Below are 20,513 nucleotides of genomic sequence, written 5' to 3'. Positions count from 1 at the left end.
TTGGTTAGCTTCTCCCTTAAGTATTAAAAGTGATAAAATCATACTTTCCTTTTCCTATTGGATAGCAAACATTATCAGTTTTGAAGACCGCAAAGTTGAGGAAATGTCGATTGGTATTTCTTATGAAATAAACAAATGTTAGAAAAATCAGTAAAAGACCTGTGCATTTACAGGTGTTGCGTAATCTTTTGCGGTAATTGCATGAAAAAAACAGGACTTTATTCTAGTCTAATCCCATATAGTTCTAGTTACACCCAATTTTTTTTTTTAAATTTTACAATAATACCGAAATTTTCCTCTCCATGTAAATTTCTTAAAACCTTTTTTTCTCATTATCTCTTTTAACCTTTATCATTTTTCACCTACAAACCACCATGGATATGCAATCAATACCTACTAAAACCGCCAGCTGAATCAACATCTTTTCCATTGATTTGTACCCTACTAGTGTGGCACCCGTGCGCGGACGCATGGGTCACTTTGTCTCTATTTCCACTGTAACGCCCTATTTTATTAATTATTTATTTTATTGAGTTTAGTGTCTTTTTGTATAATTTATTTGCATAATTGTTATGTGTTATATGTGCTCATATGTGATTAATTGTCTCTGTGTGTATTGTTGGTTGGGATTATTAGAATTCGGTGTTAGAAGGGTAATAATTAGACATTTTACTAAGTTGAGGGAGTAGTAATATTTCTAATTAGTTGTGAGTCGGTAAGTGACCGTTGTTATTATTATTTTACCGTTAAGTGAGTAGCCCTATTGAACTATATTATTTTAATGGAAGAATAGGAAAGAGAAAGAAGAAAAGAAAAGACAGAGAACAGAGAACGTGAAAGAAGGAAGAAAAGAAGGAAGAAAAGGAGAGAAAAGACAAGAAAGAATAGAATAAGAGAAAGTGGACCCAAAAATCTCCCCATTTTCCTTCCCAATTTCCTCAACATGTTTCCCATATTTTCTCAACTTCCACAGCTATATATTCCCCATACCAGTACACATGCAGTAAGGAAGGAAAGTTCACCGAATTTCATTTTGAGAAAACAACAAACATACAATTCAGTCCTTTCTCTCTTGCAAGCTTTCTGCGTGGAAGTAGAAGTCTTGCTAGGACGTGTGGAATTAGAGGCCTCGTTTAGGAATAAAGCGTATAAGGTAAGGGTGAGACTAACATTCAGTAATTTTAAGTCTATAATTCTGAATTTGCATTTAACATGTTGTAGGATTAATTTGTGAGAATTTGAGAATTAGAGGTATAGAATAAGCTTTGAAGGGTAAGATGTTTAACTAGTATGACACTGTTATAAAATATGAAATTATACATTGAAATTATTATTGAGTTTTGTGCTGCTAATGAACTGTGTATTTGATAGAATCGATGTGATTGTGTACATAATTATAGCTTGTTTTGTTTCTCAATTTTAACTGCCATGAAAATAGCACTATTAATTATTATTTTTTTGGCATAATTTAAAACGCAAATCAATCCTGAACTTGTACGTGTTTGCTCTTTTTTTTTTTAAGTGTGATACAATGGTCAATTATAATAAATCATGGTCAAATATTTTTGGAGTAGTACATTAATATTTTAGTTAGATAGTAAGAACTAAGAAAAGTAATTATTGTTACTAGCTAGTATCACTACATATCTTCTTACGTAACTAATTTTTAAAACTAATAATAATGGTGAGTTATTCAACTATGTGTACTGATGAGTTATTTATTGATGTGTTCCGAGCCAACAATTCAAACGAAAATTTGGGCCAGGTCCAATAAAAAATTTTAGAATTCACCATTGATACGACATGCTTCTTTTTCCATTCATTCCTTTCGTATTGATGTGCTATTTTAAGATGTGTGGTTTAAAGATGTGGTATACAAAGATGTGTCATTTAAAGATGTGCATTGTTGAGTCCATGTATACTCATCCAAAGTTTGGGGCATGATGCCCTGGAGCCTTTGCTCAATTACGTTGGGGGCTTGTTGCCCTGGAGCTTTTGCTCAATTGTGTTGGGGGCTTGATGCCCTGGATCCTTTTTACGCTCAAATATGTTGGGGGCTTGATGCCCTGATTGGTACCACATGCATTTGCATTTGTCAAGATGATTTAAGAAGTTGATGTTGCATAGTCGAGTCAAAGTCGTCAAGTTGTTAAAATTGATTTATGAAGTTGATTATGAAGTTGATGATGATGATTGATTTTGAAGTTGTTTATGATGATGCTATGATTTTACAAGATTGTTATTATGATATGTTGATGATGTTTATGTTGTTAAATATAATTGATGAATTATATGCTTAATATTGTTGTTTGTGAATCTCACCCCTTCTGCTTGAAAATGTTGCTCTTCGTATGGGTAACTTGCAGGTAACCAAGATTAGTTGCGGTCATGAGTGGACTCCTCACAAGTGTGTCTTAGGTGCTCTGATACGTAACGGGATGGGAAATTGTTGTTGCTTTCTGTTCCTTGCATATTATTTTAAGAAGATTTTCATGAACTATTATTGAACTAAGATTTTATGAGACTTTATGTTGAGACCCTTGTGCCAAAGATTATTTAAGTTGTTGAAATAATTCCACTGCGAAGTTTTAAGTATTATGTTGTTGGATTTTGAAGAATTAATATTTATTATTCAGCTTATGATTTAATGACGAGAGTGTGACATTCCGTTTAAGTTGATAAACTCTGATTTTTATTATGAAATTTTTATGTTGGGAAAACGGGGTGTTACATCCACAGCCACAACATTACATTACGAATACTTTGTGTCTCGACAACAAACAACATTACCTCAATGTTCAAATAAGGTGAGTATAGACAATGGACTTTCACATGTCAATGCTTAGATTACACATGTATCAATATACCTAACCATTCCAAAATACACCGTTAATCATCTAACTAAACATAAAATAATCCTCTAATAGCTTATATTTTGGCTAAATATGTCTTTGATAGTTAATTACTGACTTAAAATACCTGTGCACATAATAAGAAGTTTATCCCTAAAATAAACACAAACCATTTTATATACTGGGCTTTCGACATAACATGGCTTTTATATACTGGGCATCTTTAAAACAGGCCCAGGGGACTATAAATCGGGTCACAGACCCAAACCATTTTAAAGCTTCCTAAATAAAGGTCTTGCCACTCCCATAGTTTCTTGAGGAAAATCATCTGGGGAAAATTTGGAGGCTTTTACTAAATTCTTATCATCCATTCATCCCCAAATGGACAACTTTGACCTTGAGGGAATGTAAGTACCACGTAATATAGATCTTTCTTAATTTGCTTCTGACTATATATACAATCTGTGCCCTGTAATCATAGAAAGATCTTCATATTTGCACCGATTTTATTTACCTCTCATGATCTTCCTCCTCTGTTCCATGATTTCACTGGAAAGCTACAACAAAAAATTAATGAAATTTCACGCATACGACAATGCGATTTCATAATTACTGTAGTTGCTATAGACTTATTTACTGTTTCGGTCGACGTTGAACCCTTTTAAACGCCATTACTTCACCCTCCTGTTAATTCCTTGTCTTAAATCTGAGATATTTCGTGTGGGTTCTGACAAAGTCCTTGTTCACTTGAAGGTTCAATGAAATTTACGCCAGCATATTTGAACAAGGCTTCCCTGATCTTGGACCAAATTCGGTGTCTCTTGGCGACAGAGACTTGAGCACGGAATTCACGAAGTTTGACATCAACAAAGGTAATCATTGTAGCCGTTTGGAAGACGAAGATGATTTCGATGACTATCCCGACGACAACGATTTTACTTCACATAAATGGGTTGTGAAAGCCTCTGCTGCGATTGCTAATGGAGAAGATCCAACGGTTAGTAAATTATCAAATTATTTTTCTATTGTTAAACATTCTGGTTTTTGTATTTATATAGTGTATGGTGTATTCTTCAATTTTTTGTAGCATTTCCCACAAGCCGTTGTTCAGACGTATTCTTTGGCTAACCTTCATCATGTTCATGTATTCGAAGTTCCGTACGGTGACTTGGTTAAATGCAAAGTGGAGACAATCCCCGAGCTATCTGGGTTGGATGAGAAGTGTATGACTGTTGGATGTTATGATTTTGCCAGGAGTGTGGGATTGAATATTGGAGATAAGATTCACTTGACTGTGCTCAATCCTGTTGATCATGTATGTGTTCGAGTCGAGTGTCGCACAGCTGTGTGAACAATGTATACTACATTGTGTGGTCTTTCCCTGCTGAGTTTTATTCCCTAGCTTATTTGATTTTTCAGTTCTATCTTAGCGTGGTTGTGTTCATTTATGTTGTATAATACGTTTGCAAGTTTAGTACATTTCAATTTCAATTTCATGCTACTTTGGTGTCAACTTGATTTGTCAGTTTTATCTCAACGTGGTTCTCTAATTTATGTTCAGATATCAGTCTACATACGACACGAAACCAGAAAAAAACGATAAGTCTCAGATAAAGTAATAAAGAATTAGAAGCAATTACCTCTAAACTTAATCCACAAAAGAGAAATAACCACATACATAAAATTCCAACAATGTATCCAATATGGCCATAAATATATATGGACTAAAGTTTGCCAAAAAATATATACATATTGTTGACCCAATTACTAATATAACATAAATTTCATTACATTAAACATACTATTACAACCTTCAAAAATAAAAATAGGACATTCTTAGTACTTATGGATCTCTACTAACTTCTAAATATACAACATCAACGATGAAGATATGCAAATCCGACCATCAAGATAATTTAAAATCCACAGATCATTCTCAAATGAACATATTCTAACAATATCTTCCATGAACAATTCTTCCATCGAAAAACCACAAATCCAACTGAATTACCCAATATAGATCGAACATTCTCCTGATACATTTACAGCACGAACCATTTAAGCATTTAATAGGAACATAAACTGATAAGAAAAGTATTAATTGGTGGTTAGAGAATTATACCTTTCTTATGAAGAACAGATTGGGAAGAAACCAAAAGTAGAATAGGAGAGATCGCTTGCTTAAGAACAATGTAGCAAAACATTATTTTTCTCAAGCTCATAAACAGGAATGCACTAAAAACGTGGAGTTGAAAAAAAACTGGAGTTTACTAATACAATATATCTTAGGGAATAATGAAAAGGTAGAGTTTAAAATATATAAAAATAAAAATTGCATTTAAAACAATCTACACTACATTACAACATGATTTTTAGACTAACAAAATGTAATAATCCATGCAAAAATCAAAAGTGGAAAAACAGCCAACATAATTAATGCTACATTAATCCCTCATATTTCTTCAACATGAACCACACAAATGAGTAGCCAAATAAGAATAATAATAATAATAATAATAATAATAATAATAATAGTGATGCAAAGAAGAAAAGCCTTAGACATATTGAATGAATTGATACAATTTAAGAGTTTGGTATGAAGTTTATTAGCAAATGATGCTATATATAGAGACCTAATGTTGTAAAGCTTGGAAAACTGTTTGCGACACTGTTCACGGCCGTTGTATTCAAATTCGAAATTGTAAAAAAATATTCGTACACTACAGTACTATACCGTCTTTTATTTTTTATGCTACAATAATAACCCATGTTTGGTTTGATTGTATTTTAACTGTTCATTACCGTAGGAGTGTCAAGAAATATATAATAAATATATATTTCGTTCAAATCCAATATGTCCTCAAATAGAAATTAATTAATTTTTTTGCAATATCTTTAAACCGAATAAAAACATGGATAATATCTAAATACCCACTTTCCTCTATATAAAATCTAAAAACATGGATAACACCTATTTTCAATATCTTTTATTCGTACTGTTCATCTGCCCGTTATTGTTACCGTTACTGCTACAGTAGATTTCGCAACATTATGCTTTTAATCATATTGAATACACATATAGTACCCCCACTAAATGTAACTTTACCCGTTCACCCTTTCACGTTTCTCAACAAAGTTCACAAATAAAAATTTAAAATATGTAGGGTGCAGCAAGCAAAAAATAGTAAGTGAAAATGATACATATCCCCTCCTATCTACTTGTAATGGGCCAAATTAGAACACATTCAATTACTAATCCACAAATTTACTAAACCATATCTACAATTACTTTTACACAATATTTTGTCATCTCTGTGTTTCAACACAGAAAATACATTGATACATGAGGCAACGAAAATACTACAAAGAGGACAACATCGCCTTGCCTTTTACAGCACAGGTTATTCTCGCCAAATACTAAACAATACAAATTACGAAAAAGGCAATACACTTCAAATAACACAAAATACAAACACGCTTGGTGAAATTATAACATGTGAACATTAGCTGCCCTGCATGCACATAAATTAAAACATTGATTAGTTAGGGATAAGTATACGGCTTGATAAGAAAAAAATCAGATAAAAACAAGCCTCTCAATTTCAACATAAATACATTGAGGAGGATAATTCACAAGAAAATTCAACTTGTCTCCTACGTTTAGATTAGCCTCCTTGACAAAATTCTTCCAACCCGCATAGAAATACACCTTATAGCTTGTAGTTGTTTTTTTTCCTCACAGGACACTGGTAAGAGGCATTAGTTTCATTATTCACCAACAAAACATAGGAATATTTCCATAATGTAGTGTGTTTTGCAACAGAAACAGGGGCATTCTGCAAAAACCGTGAAATAGAACAATAACTCATAACATAAACAGTAAGCCATATCAAGAAATTGAAAGAAAAACTCCAAACACAACAAACCATAACATGGCGTGCAGTGTTAACTGATGTCGTAACCTTCTTTACCCAACTGGATTTGGCCAAAAATTTGTCCGATAAGATGGTATTAATGATCTTAAGTCTAAGGCAAATATCATCAACATCTGATGGATCTGGCAAATCACCAGGCAATTCAACATCAGAATCATCGTCAAACATATCATACGAAGAAGACATGGAAACCAGTTAACGGACAATAGGATTAAACAACAGATGAAATGAAGCTTCTTAAATGCATGACCTATGTCAAGTACTCAAATAAGTGTACCATCAATTACCACAAATATCCTATACAGAGGTGATATATAGACCAAGTTGAAATTGAACTCGGAGCCAGAACCGCTCTCTCCTTAAAAAACTCAAATCCTTCATATTCTCAATAAGATTTGGGTAAGTTGCATTAACAATGGCATCGATTGGATCCTAAAAATTTTCAATTAAAAGATCATGAGGTATCTCAACTATAGCATCACAATCCTCAACCCTACCAATCTTTCCATCACCAACATCAAGAATCCACTTAACGAATTCCCTAACAGCCAAATTATCTTGCTCATTATCCGAGAACTCAAGCTGCATGTTTTTTGTCAACTTTAACACCCTGCAACCACGCCAAAGAGGAGATGAATTTATGGTGGCATATACAATATCAGCACAACTTCCTCTTGCAATCACTGGAAGAATCTGACGGAAATCTCCCCAAAACACAATGGTTTTACCACCAAAAGGCAAATTTGTACTACTACCACAAAAATCACTTATTATGTCATGAAGAGTTCTGTCAAATGCCTCAATGACCCATCTATTAATCATCGGTGCCTCATCCCATATAATAATACTGCTCATCACCAATAATTCGGCCTTATTGCTACCCTTATCAATTCTGCAAGTGGATTTCTTGGAAAGAAGAAGTGGAATGGCAAACTGCGAATGTGCAGTTCTTCCTCCAGGTAAAAGCAAAGAAGCATTCCCACTGGATGCAACATTCAAAACTATTTGATTTTCAGAACGAAATTTATAAGAGAGTGCATTTCATAAATATGTCTTTCCAGTATCACTATACCCATCAACAAAAAACATTCGCCCTTCTTTGTTATCAACAGATTTAACAATTTCATCATAAGCTTGCCTTTGTTCAACGTTCAAGTTTGAAAGATGTTCTTTATGTTTAGCCTCCATGTCTGCAACATCGTACTTAAATTCATTATCAAGCAAGACATTATCAAACCTACCACGATTGTCCATGTTCAGAATCAGCATACAATCATAATCTTCAAGACATTTTCCATTGTTGCGAAGATATTTATCTATCTCAGAAAGACAAAGTTGCTTTAAATCTTCGTCCGATATCACCAAATCTTAAGACAAAAAAAAAATATAACCAACATCAAATTAGAAAGACAACAAAACAAATAACCTTTTAAAAAAATGTCAAACATACTACCAAGTGATTTAAGGACAATTCGTCTTTCATACAATAAGCCATCAGCCAAAGTTTTCCACATTTGATTCCACACATTCAACTTGTCGCTCATTGAATTTGCAAGCAACATCTTTGCAAACACTTTACGAAGTGTAAACCCAGAACCAAGAAGCGCAACCTCTTTCAAACCATTAAGAAATTCAAGATCATCTTCAAGCAAACGAAGAGCACCACAAGCCTCACGAAACGTATCATAAACAACACCATCAATGGTTCTTATATCCTCAAAAAAAGTGCATCCATCCTATACATTGAGCAAGAGCCTAAGATAATATATCTCACGACTACTTGGAGAAATTAAGGTCAATCGACCAACGGATGTCCCAGACTTCCGTAGACGCTATCTCCTGTGTCTTGAATTAAAGGTAAACATGGTAGTGAATTGACTATAAGTCAAGTGCCTGCCTTGAGGGTATTTCTTGTTTGCATCCATCCAAGCTAGAAACATAGTTCCTAATTTCTCATTATATTTCAAAACATTCGTCAATTTGGAACTGTCATTAAAAATAAGCTTTTGCTTCCCTTTCAGAAGCTGATACATTTAAATCCATAAATACAAACTCCCTATAGTCTGAGCGATATATAACATACCAATAAAATTGAACACCAGCGGATCAGGACATGGGAAAAAACCAACTGAATATACACACACGATTTCGCCCAACGCCACAAACAGGTATAAATAGCTGCTGACTTTCTTCAATTGCCACAAAAAGACAACAATACAATCTTCAAAACTATATCAAGCCTAATGTTTGATGGCAGTCCGTCATATCACATTTTTAGAGTCTTATTAATTAAGTTTTTTAGTCTATTTTATATGTTTAGTGTTTAATTTAAAGTCATAAGAGTAAATTATGAATTTTTTTATTTATTAAGTCAACATGGTGTCATCATCTTTTATTACTAGTGGTAAATGGCTATATGAGCAACAAAATAAGCCACAGGTGACATACCATTAAAAGAAGAAAATAATATGTTTCTTTGGCCTTGAAAAAGAGATAACAAGTGTGACATAAACAATGTGGTGCATAAGGAATAAAAGACCAAATATCTAAGTGAACGTGTGGAAGGAATGCAATGCTGACTTGAAGAGCACTTGTATAGCCCTTGTGAATTATTATACTCACGTGAATAGCACTTGAAATGGACATGTGGAACTAATGCAATGCTGACTGGAATAACACTTTGTATAGCACAATTATTATGGTCCACATGAATGACGGTGAATGAAAATTAAAGAAAGAAAGTGGATTGGCCCGCCTGTCATTATTATACTCATTATGTCACACACACACACACACACACACACACACACATATATATATATATATGGGTGAATAGTGTTTTTCACCCCTGTAATATAGGTCATTTCCGGTTTTCACCCTTATGAAATTTTCGGTCTAATTTGCACCCTTGTAAAAAAAAAAATTTCCGAAAAAACCTCCTCCCCCATCCAACTCAGCAGATTCGCCTATGTGGCGCTGACTTGGTTTTTTTTTCATTCTTTATTTTTTTTTGCTTGCCACATCAGATATTATTATTAATTTTTTAAAAAAATAATAAAAATTAATTTAAAAATAAAAAAAATTTAAAAAATTTGAAAATTAATTTTTAAAAAAAAATGTAAATTTTTTTTTTACGGAAATATTTTTGAAAAAATTCTTAAATTTTTTTTATTATCAAAATTTTTATGATTTTTTTATTCTAGAATTTTTATTTCCAAAATTTTAAAAATTAGAAAAAAAACAAAAAATATAATCACATTTTTTCGAAATTAAAAATATTTAAAAAAAATATGGAATTTAAATTTCAAATACAAAAAAGACAAATTTTCAAAATTTTTAAAAAATGTCAGATAATCACCTTTAATCTTTGATATTCACCTTTTAAAAAATCACTCTTGACACGTTTGACTAATCTTTGATAATCACCTTTAATCAAGAACTTAATGCTTTTGGACATTTAATCGGTTGGAAAATCGTCGATTAAGTTATCCGATCGACTTTGTTATCTTTTTAATGTTTGGGAAATCGATGTTTAAAACGATACCTTAGAAATAGTGATATCACTTTGGACATGAAGGATATTGTAGAAATGATTGTGATAATACTATTTAAAAAGCTAGAATCTGTTAATTGATCGAGAGATTGCAGTTGTTACGCTTGGTTGATGTCTCTGACCTCAAGCGAAATAACCCTATCTCTTTTCTATTTATTTTATGTCGAATAGTTTAAATAGGTTTACACAAACAAACATTTTAAATCCATACAATTAGAACAATATTGATTGTTGAATGGCTTGAATGTCGCGTTAGTCCTTGTGGAGACGATACACAAAAATACTTACTTTTGATTGTTGTAAAAATACTACATCAATGATCATATCGTGACAAAAAAAAACATAATTCCTCGTACATAATCTACAACCCTTGAAATCCATAAATCCATAAATAAAATACACTCTAGACCATGTACTATACATCCCTTTTAATTATAGATAAAACAAAATAGTTGAACAGTTGACCTAGGCTCTCACCTAACATGTATATACGGAAATCTCAAGGATAGTCATGAAGTTTATGCAATGATTACCTACAATATGACACAACACGTGAAATAAGATCTTGTACATAGAAACCTATAAAGGTCAATCTAGAGTTTACCACATTTTGGTTTGGTGGTTAGTTCTAGAATGAGCGTCATTTTAGCCAAAAAAATTTGTTTCAAATAAATGTCATACTACATTTTCAATACAACTTTAATTTTTTTAATCATAACTTTATTCCCAAAAAACACTCTAACCTCTCTCCTGCACAATTTTCAATGCAACCTTATCCGAATTTATTTGCTAACATTTTAGAAATGAAATTATGTCTAATAATTATTTCATTTAACTCGAAGTATTTTTGTGTATTACGCTAAATGAATGAATGTAATAATCAAAGTTTTGCTTACATTATAACATGGACTTTTCCATTCGTATAGACTTGCGGATTTTTCTTATGAACATGAAAGGTAGAGTTCGATTCAAATCCTAAAGGTTAATACGAATTGTGAATATTAAATTGTGTTGAAAGGTCACTCCAATTTTTCACTACAACTTTACTTTTTTTTTCTTTTCCTAATTTTCATCTCAAAAAGCACCCTAAGCTTTCTCTGGCACAATTTTCAATGCAATATTATTCATGTTTTTTCAATGCAACCTTAACTCACTAATGAATGAATGTAATATTCCATTATAACATGGACTTTTCCACTCGTATAGACTTGCGGATTTTTCTTATGAAAATGAAAGATAGAGTTCGATTCAAAATGCTAAAGGTTAATACGAATTGTCAATATTAAATTTTGTTGTAAGGTCACTCCAATTTTTCACTACAACTTTAATTTTTTTTTCCCTAATTTTAATCTAAAAACACTCTAAGTTTTCTTCGGTACAATTTTCAATGCAATCTTATTCGTGTTTTTTTCAAGGATATTTTTGAAACAAAATTATGTCTGATAATTATTTAATTCAACTCGTTAATTTTTGTGTTGTCCACCAAAAAAAACCCTCCTTAACTGATACAAGCAAAAATTAGATTTATCAATTCATTAATTAAATGACGTATATACTCTACAATAAATACTACGTATATCATCTATTCAATAAATGTAAAAACCAAACTTTTGCTTATATTAAAAAATGGACTTTTCCAAAAATATTTATTGGTTTTAGTTATATTTTTTTATTAAAGGATATTTTTCAGCGAACCTACAAATAAAAACATAGATCATTTATATCGACTAATCCAGAAATATTGAGATACTACAAAGATTGAAACAATTAGACAAACATACATCATATATACATACATACATATGTGTGTGTGTGTGTGTCTATATATATATATATATATATATATATATATATATATATATATATATATCCATGTATCTTGTATAAATTGAAACACTCTAGCTTTGACATGTATAAACTGTTTTAGAATTCAAATCACTCCTAAACTAAAAAAATATAAACTTTTTGATATGTCCTATTTTGAAATACCACTTGTGATATAATACGTAGTATTAGTTGCAGAAACGAAATTTCATGATAAATGACCACTACACAATTTAATCCCAACATAAACATTAAATCCAAATCAAGATTCCGACCAAAAAAATAAATTATAGAAACCTTCGAATGCAAAACATTGGTTGATATTAAAACAAAGGGCAACAACATCTTTAATTATAATTCACGTTTGGTACATGCAATCAAAGAGAATTACAAACAGCATGACAAACACACAAGCATTAAAACCTTGTTCACTAAGACTACATGGAAAAGGCACCAAACATCAAAACAACGGTCATTATCAGTTGAGGATTGTTTCCGTGTCCAACCGGTCGATGTGAAATATGTTCTTCACACACATCTAACCACAATCACCCATCCAAAAAAGGAAAACTCAACAGCAACAGAGATACAAACCATCCACACAAATACACATCACCTTAAACACTACAGACTCTACGAAAGAACAATAAAATAAAGAAATCTTCAAAGGAAAATCATCAAAATGGAGGCGTCTTGTTGAGATCCGGGAAAGTCATTGAAGAAGATGAAGTTCCGCAATGAACTGGAAACAAATCCAAAGTTCTTCCAACATCGGTTGCAACATCACGAACAACATGGGAGTTAGAGTGTCCACATCTAATCCACTCAGAACTTGGCAAGGAATAAGAAGAATTTAATTTGAAAATTGCCTGCAAATTGCCTGTAAAATACATGGTTCTCTAATAAACACAAATACTATTGGAGCATTTCCATATACACCAGCACACACATGTACGAAACATAGTTTAAATTGAATGTTTCTCATATACGATATCATGTCTCAATTATAAAGTTTGCTATCAAGGTACCATCAAAGACAATATAAACTTCGTACATAATCATGATTGGAGCGTACACAATATGATACCTCAATTTTGCAACAATTTAGAATATCCACATAACAATCATAAACTTGGACATAAACTCACAAGAAACCATATACTTTGTCACAATTACTGCATATTACAAAGTAAAAATAAAAATAAAAATTCCATCTACAATTTTCGATGATAACTTATAAAAGAGTTTCTCCGATAGACCCTTAAATTAAAGTGTACTGGTACACTTAGTTCATAAATCAATAAACTAAGGATCATTTTTTATGCAATGTAACGTTTTATCAAATTACATTGTATTTTTATGCAATGTAAATCCATTATATATAAAAATTACACTAAATTTGTAACGTTTCATCAAATAAAAAAAAACAAGATTCACTTCAAATTAGGATTAAAAAAAAATTTGAATTCTGAATTGCCAAGTATAGGATGTAAAATATATTTTTTCAAAAAAAAATTACAGCTCATTAAACTAAAGGAGACTATAATATTTGATAGTTAGTAAAATATAATATTTTATAATATATATTAATTAATCAATTTGATAGTTAGGAAAGTACTTTAAATTTTACTGAAGTAAAGATAAACAAAGTCCTAATGTTTAAATTTAATTCTTAATTAAGTTTCCTACCTTTGATTAAATGTTTAAACTTAATATTATTCTTCTTTTGAATTTCTATATAAACAACACACTCAGAAATATTTATTTAATCCGTCCAATGAAGAAAACCATATCCTTCAAAGGAAGAAAAACAGCACAGCTTCAAATTGTTTGAACAGCAATCCGCCAGCATCACTCAACACAACCAATTGAAAAATTATGGTCACACTTTAGGCCTCAATCAGTTCTCTGCTAAACTAAAGAATGAATTATAACAATGTATTTTAATTGCAACAATATTTATTTAATCCTTCTCCGAATTAGAGTAAAGGAGGAGACACATAGGACCACTCAAATTTATCATACAACCACTTAATTAACAACACATACTTGCTTCATTATAGATACAACATCAGGACCAAACAACACACAACATAGGTGCCTTTTAAACACCAATTATTCTAACTTTAAACTGGATATTAATCAACTTGGAAAACACATAACAATAGTATGCACTAAATGTCCCAGCTGCGCTTACAGTCCAATGCTTATTCATAAACCAAGTACAATACAAACACATTGAAATTGCCAAACGAAATCACTCCTTCTCAATCTTAACAGCCTTCAAAACATGCTTCTTCTCAGCTGGAGCAACTTCCTCAAACTCAACTGCTAAGCTCCTCTTCAAAGCCTTTCCAGCTTTCCAAACAACACTTTCCTTCTTGCCAGAAACTGGAGAAACAATACATTCATCAGCAAACTTAGCAGCCTGTGTCTCCTCAACAATCTCACAATCATCGGACACATTATCACCATCATGAGTTTCAGAATGGGAAGAATTATCAAACACATCATCATCGTCATCAGGAGTTCCAGCACGAAAAGAACCATCAAATGCATGTCCACCAGCAGAAACAATAGACTGCGTGACAAAACAAATACTATAAACACGTCACACAAACTTGGACAACGAATATATTTAATCACCGTGTGTACCTTAATAGGGGCAACCATTGGTCCAATGCCCTCAAAAGACTCAATGATCTTGGAATCAAAGCAGCAACGTTTCACACGGTATGATCCATCAAAGCGAGATTTGGAGACAGAACTTGGGTCAACAACGAAAAGGACTTTCTTACCAATAAGAGTGTCAAACTCAGATGGGCAATACCCAGCATTCTCCTCCTAAATCACCATAAAATTACTCATATGAGACGACTAAGACAAAAATCAACAACCACGGAGACATGCTGAGGAATAGTGAGAACCTTAGCAACCGTAACCAATTGGGCACAACTCTTCTCCAAGACATGGCTCATGTCACTATCAAAGATGATAAATACACCTAAACATTCCTCATCAGTGACCTTTACCTTAACCTTGAACCTAAAGAAACATTGCATTAAGCAATAAAACAACAACCATCAAACATCTATAACCAAGTACATGACACAAACAAAAACATACAAATAGATATTCAAATAGTACATACCTGGGAACAACATTAAAAATTATTTGAGCACAATCATTGCAGTAGAATGATCCGGCGTTGCCTGTAACACTCCTGTGGCACTTGCATGCATAGTACCACCAATCTTCACCTTCACAAATTCTAACAATAGTCCCACCAACAACATAAAAACCATCTGCCTCACCATTATGCAACTGACCTATTGTCATTCTGGGATAAATTTTCAGAAATGCATCCTCCTCAGAAGGTCTAGCACCAGATCCAATCATAGGAATATCAGCAGAAGTTTCAATCCCAAGAACATAAATCCTGCAGTAAATCCTTAATCCTCAACATTTGGAGATAGCTGAAACTCATTCATTCCACGAAAACAAAACAATAGATACCTGTTTTTAAACTCTTCAACTTCAGCAATCTTAGGATTAACCAAAATCCTGGTTGTATGAATCACATTCTGCATGGAAGCCCTGTCTGGTAACAGAAAGCAAAAAATGTACATCACAATCATTAATACAACACTACCCATACCAATTATCTTCTTAGAATACAAAGTCAAAAAGTAAGAAACCGTGGGCATCACCTCTAAATATCTTCACTTTGGCAAATTGGACGACACAAACAGGCGATCCTTCATTACCCTTACCCATTAACTTCTTAAAATCCATAGCATAATCCGCAAAGAGTGCACACTCACACTTGCCACTACACAAATATCAACGTAAGTTCAAAACCATGTTAGGTTTTCTTTACACAATGTAGCATAATGCCATTCAAACAAACATACCTTTCATCCGTAAGCTCAATCACCACCATCTTTGTAATCTTGCCATCCCTAATATACTCTCTCTCAGCAGACATTCCAGTGACCAGTCCAATGACATCTACAAAATAGAGAATACAAAAAAAAAAATTGTGTCAGCTTGAACATATTTTTTCCATCACATAATGCAAAACATAATAACATAATACTAACCAACCAGGTAATCATAATCCTGAATAAAACTGCATATGGCCTCGATCATAGTGAGAGATAGACCATACCGCGATATAGCCATACCATTGCCATTATGAACCTTGGTCCTCATCTGGAAAACCAACTTGTATGGATGAAGAGTGGTCCTGTATGATCCAGAACTTGGAGCAACAAAGAAATTACTCATCTGGTATGTATGGCCTTCCTCTATCTTGGACTCAAACATATGCAGCATCGGCTTCCTTATTGTTGCATGCATCTTCCCATCCTAAAAAGTTCAGCAATAACAACTACTGATATCAAGAAAAAACTTCAAAAAACAGCAGTACCTTTTCATCAATCAAAACCATCTCAATAGAATTAGTATCCTTGGGGTTGAGGAATGCAGGCACTCTCCACAACCTAAGAACCCTTGCCTGAATACGCCATGTATCTCTTCCAGGCTTGATGTCACTCAAACTGGCAAAAGCATTCTTGCAAGTACCCTTCTTCTCCATTTCAGAACAATACCACCTAGATGATTTCAATTTCAAATGAGTGAATGAGTGAGTATCCACAACTCCAATGCACCTATATATAGTATTACACACCACATCATTCCATGTGCATGTAAGATGGGTTGACACACGAGACAAACCAAAACTAATCATTGTACTCTAAAACTATCCCCCAAATTAAGGATCTTGTCCGGACACAATGACAAAAATCATCAACATGGAGTAGTTTAACTCCTTACTTTGGCGCTTATCAAAACATTCCGTACTACATTCAGTTCAAATTCAAAATTTCAACAATTCAGGTCCGCGAGAAGAAGAGTAAGCCACGTGTAAATCAAAATGAACGTGAATAATTTAGAATCAGAACCTTCTCTTGTAAGAATTATAGATTCATACAAGTGAGTGAATTTCATAAATATCTTCGAGTTTTTGTTTTTCGTTTGCTCTATGATTTATTCGATGTTGTTAATTTCACCATGGATGTTTGTCAATGCCGTTTTGTTTGTTCAATGGTATAACGTGATTTATGTTTACATGGACAGGGTAGAGTAATTTAAGTTTACATATGTCACAAGTGAATTTAATTTACATACATATTCTAAAAAGGAGTAACGTAATTTAAGATTACGTAGAGTAATTCAAGTTATACATGTACATGTAAACTCAGTTTACATGTACTAAGTAAACTTAGTTTACATAAACTGTGTAAACTGAGTTTAACTTATGTAAACTAAGTTTACATAGTGTATGTAAACTCAGTTTACATAAACCGCGTAAAATGAATTTACGTTAGTTTATTTACCTTATGTAAACTGAGTACATAAACTAAGTAAACTCAGTTTACAATGTGGCGAACACGTGAACATGTACATGTAAACTGAGTTTACATAAACTAAGTAAAGTTTACCTAAACTATGTAAATTGAATTTATAGAATCAACGCAGTCCAACTAAGAAAATGATAAATCGTTAAAAATAAAGCAATTAGGAGCCCGGATACACGTGTGCATGCTGAAAGAGATGAACAATTGAAAACATACAAACCTTAATGGAGAAGACACGCGAGCGATTGGCGGGATTGGCTGCTCTTGAAGATGATACCCGACCGGAAGGAAGGAGATGAAGGCGTTCTAGTGTATGTGTGCTTCTTTCTGGGTTTAAGGGAATAAGTGAACTTTTCTTTCAAGAGAATACGTGAACTGTGTTTTGTGGGTTTTGATTTTTATTTTAATCAAAGCGTATATTAGTAATTTTGGGGTGTAATTTGGATTATTTGGGGTGTGAGTAGTATCTGTCAAAAAACAATTACATTGATAATATCGTAAAATGTTTAAAATATTAAATGAAAATTATTTTTATTTCATATAAATATCACAAAGCCACATTCATTAGCAAAACATGAAATGATATTCCCTCCGTTCCCATATTGTATGACGTTTTGGACATTTCACACGTATTAAGAAATGAAATTAATATTGTGTGGGAAAGAGATATTATGAGTTGTTTTACAAAATTGTCCTTAATAAATTATTTGAGAAAGATAAATGAAAGAATTGAAAGAAAAGAGATTAATAAATAGTTAATAATATAATAGGAAAAGTAACATTAATGTTTAATTAGTAAATCTTAACATGCATTCAGACAAATATGTTTATTTGTAATTCTTATAGAAGGTCAAAATTATAAAATGGAGAAGGTGCGATCATACCAGTACTAATGCACCGGATTCCATCTTAACTCCGCAGTTAAGCATGCTTGGGCGAGAGTAGTACTAGGATGGGTGACTCCTGGGAAGTCCTTGTGTTGCACCTCTCCCGCCCTTTTTTGTCCTCGTGAGCTTAGCTCAGTCGGTGTGGATAATGCATAATATATGCAAGGTCCGGGGTTCGAACCCCGACCACCACCAAAAAAATTATAAAATGGAGAAAATTAAGTATTTTAAAATACCAATATCATTGTGTAAAAAAAAAAACTAATATCAATGCAGTAATTCTATTAAATATACTTCATTCGGTCATTATTATAACCAAAAAACACTTTTTAGATTCATTACAAAATTGATGTACGTGATATATATGTTGTAAACCAGATAAATAAGTTATTCAATTAGTCTAAAAAGTGTTTTTTTTTTTTTTTTGCTTATAATAGGGACTGAATGTAGTATGTTCATTTATATGTGTAAATATGTTAAACTGTTTACACCGTGCTCATTAGAATTTTTTATGGTTATAGATAACCAACAATTTTGTAGGTTTTCACATTGCACTTATCCCCCACAAGGAATGAGAAATTGAGTGAATGTATGGTCTAAAGCATCTAATCAATGACTTTTAGGAGTTTATAGTTTTAATTAGTTTTCAATGTTATTTAATCATTTTGAACTTGTAATGCTTGTTTTGGATGTTTTATGGAACAAGGTGAGGAATTGCACATGAGATCTAAGAAGCTATAGCCTGGAAGATATAGAAATATGTAGCACACCAGCTCGTCAGTCGGGGTCATATGATAGGCCAAATCGCAAGTGCACGGTCTATCGAAGTAGTAATAAAAAGATATCGTTCCGACAGGGAGTTATGAATTTAATTAACTTTTGACAATGATTAGATTGAAAGTTTAAAAGGTAGAAATTTGTATTTTTGTTTAATTAAAAGAAAATAACAACAATAAAATAAAAGAGTCCTGGGATTATTGGTTCATCATAACAATGAATCCTTCACAAACAAACCCTAAACTTCTAATTTTTTATTTGGTTTACTTTCTAAAGACAAGTTTCTCTTTTCAAAACTTCTCTCGAAGTCAGTGAGTGTATTCCTCCAACAACCACACCTATTCTCATGGGTGATTGCCTTTGGAACCCTTGAAGATCGGAACTTTATATGTCTCATGGTTTGCTAGACTATTCTCATGTTTTGCAATCCTTGTCTAAATTCACTTGTTCCAATATCAAAGCTCCGCGTTCGCTTTAGGAATTGATATTTGAGATAATGAATTAACAATCATCAAACCCTCCGGGTTCGCTTTCACAGTTTGATAATGGTTAATTCATGTTAAAACGGTGAATTTAGATTAGAAAGTAAATTTATATAAAATTAGGGTTTATGGTTTGGGTTGATTAGGATTACGTCGTTAGACTTATCCAACAATCCCAAGACAAGAAGAGTCTACTCACTAACGTTCATTGTAGACATAGAGAAGAAGGAGAAGAAGAAGAAGAATATAAAATAACAATACAGTAAAAGTGAACTTTTATTCCAAGAACAATAGATGAATGTTTATGATGGAGAGCTACTCTATTTATAGCTTTACAATTGACTTAAAATCTAAGCAACTATAAGGGCTAATCAGTAAAACTACAATAGGGTAACTTGGGCCCGAAGAAAAAGCAGCAAAAGAAACTCTGGAGGGTGGCACGGCCGTGCCACATGTTGTCACGGGTCGTGCCAAGTTTTTAACTTATGGGAGACATATTTTTGTCTCTTTATCTTCGTATTTTTGCACTGTATTTGCTCCAGACCTCTTTCTTTTGCTCCAAGACACCTTCCATCATATATTCGTTCCTGAAATAAAATAAAATGCAATTTGAAGTAAAAGATTCAAAAAGGAAATAAAATTAAAATAAAATAAAACTAAATCTAAATAAAACGATACTAAATAATGCATAAAAATAGACTAAATTATGACTCATCAAACTCCCCCACACTTGAATCATTGCTTGTCCTCAAGCAAAAGGCAATAGACATAGTAGCAACA

General features: G+C 32.6%; 1 protein-coding gene and 2 pseudogenes across 2 annotated transcripts; 2 read left to right on the top strand and 1 right to left on the bottom strand.

Moving 5' to 3' along the window:
- The first annotated feature begins 924 nt into the window (after positions 1 to 924).
- On the top strand, positions 925 to 4,366 carry LOC146915980 (uncharacterized). 2 transcript variants are annotated; one of them, XM_085718209.1, is made up of 4 exons: positions 925 to 1,153; positions 2,367 to 3,259; positions 3,606 to 3,849; positions 3,940 to 4,366. In XM_085718209.1, the coding sequence occupies exons 2-4, from the start codon at positions 3,234 to 3,236 to the stop codon at positions 4,201 to 4,203; spliced, it is 534 nt and encodes a 177-aa protein (XP_085574335.1). In that variant the 5' UTR covers positions 925 to 1,153; positions 2,367 to 3,233; the 3' UTR covers positions 4,204 to 4,366. The 2 variants fall into 2 exon arrangements, with proteins under 2 accessions (XP_085574335.1, XP_085574334.1); XM_085718208.1 differs by having other exon boundaries at positions 935 to 1,153; positions 2,367 to 2,807.
- Positions 4,367 to 7,070: 2,704 nt separating this feature from the next.
- LOC146915979 (uncharacterized) lies at positions 7,071 to 8,820 on the bottom strand (annotated as a pseudogene).
- A 9,637-nt stretch (positions 8,821 to 18,457) lies between these two features.
- LOC146915978 (5S ribosomal RNA) lies at positions 18,458 to 18,575 on the top strand (annotated as a pseudogene).
- The last annotated feature ends 1,938 nt before the right edge of the window (positions 18,576 to 20,513 follow it).

The sequence above is a fragment of the Medicago sativa genome, chromosome 6 (genome assembly GCF_051527215.1).
Source record: "Medicago sativa cultivar Bolivia chromosome 6, Bolivia_mono, whole genome shotgun sequence".
Classification (NCBI taxonomy): Eukaryota; Viridiplantae; Streptophyta; class Magnoliopsida; order Fabales; family Fabaceae; genus Medicago; species Medicago sativa.
The sequence above is the reverse complement of the archived record's forward strand: the minus strand, read 5'-3'. Positions and strand labels throughout refer to the sequence as shown.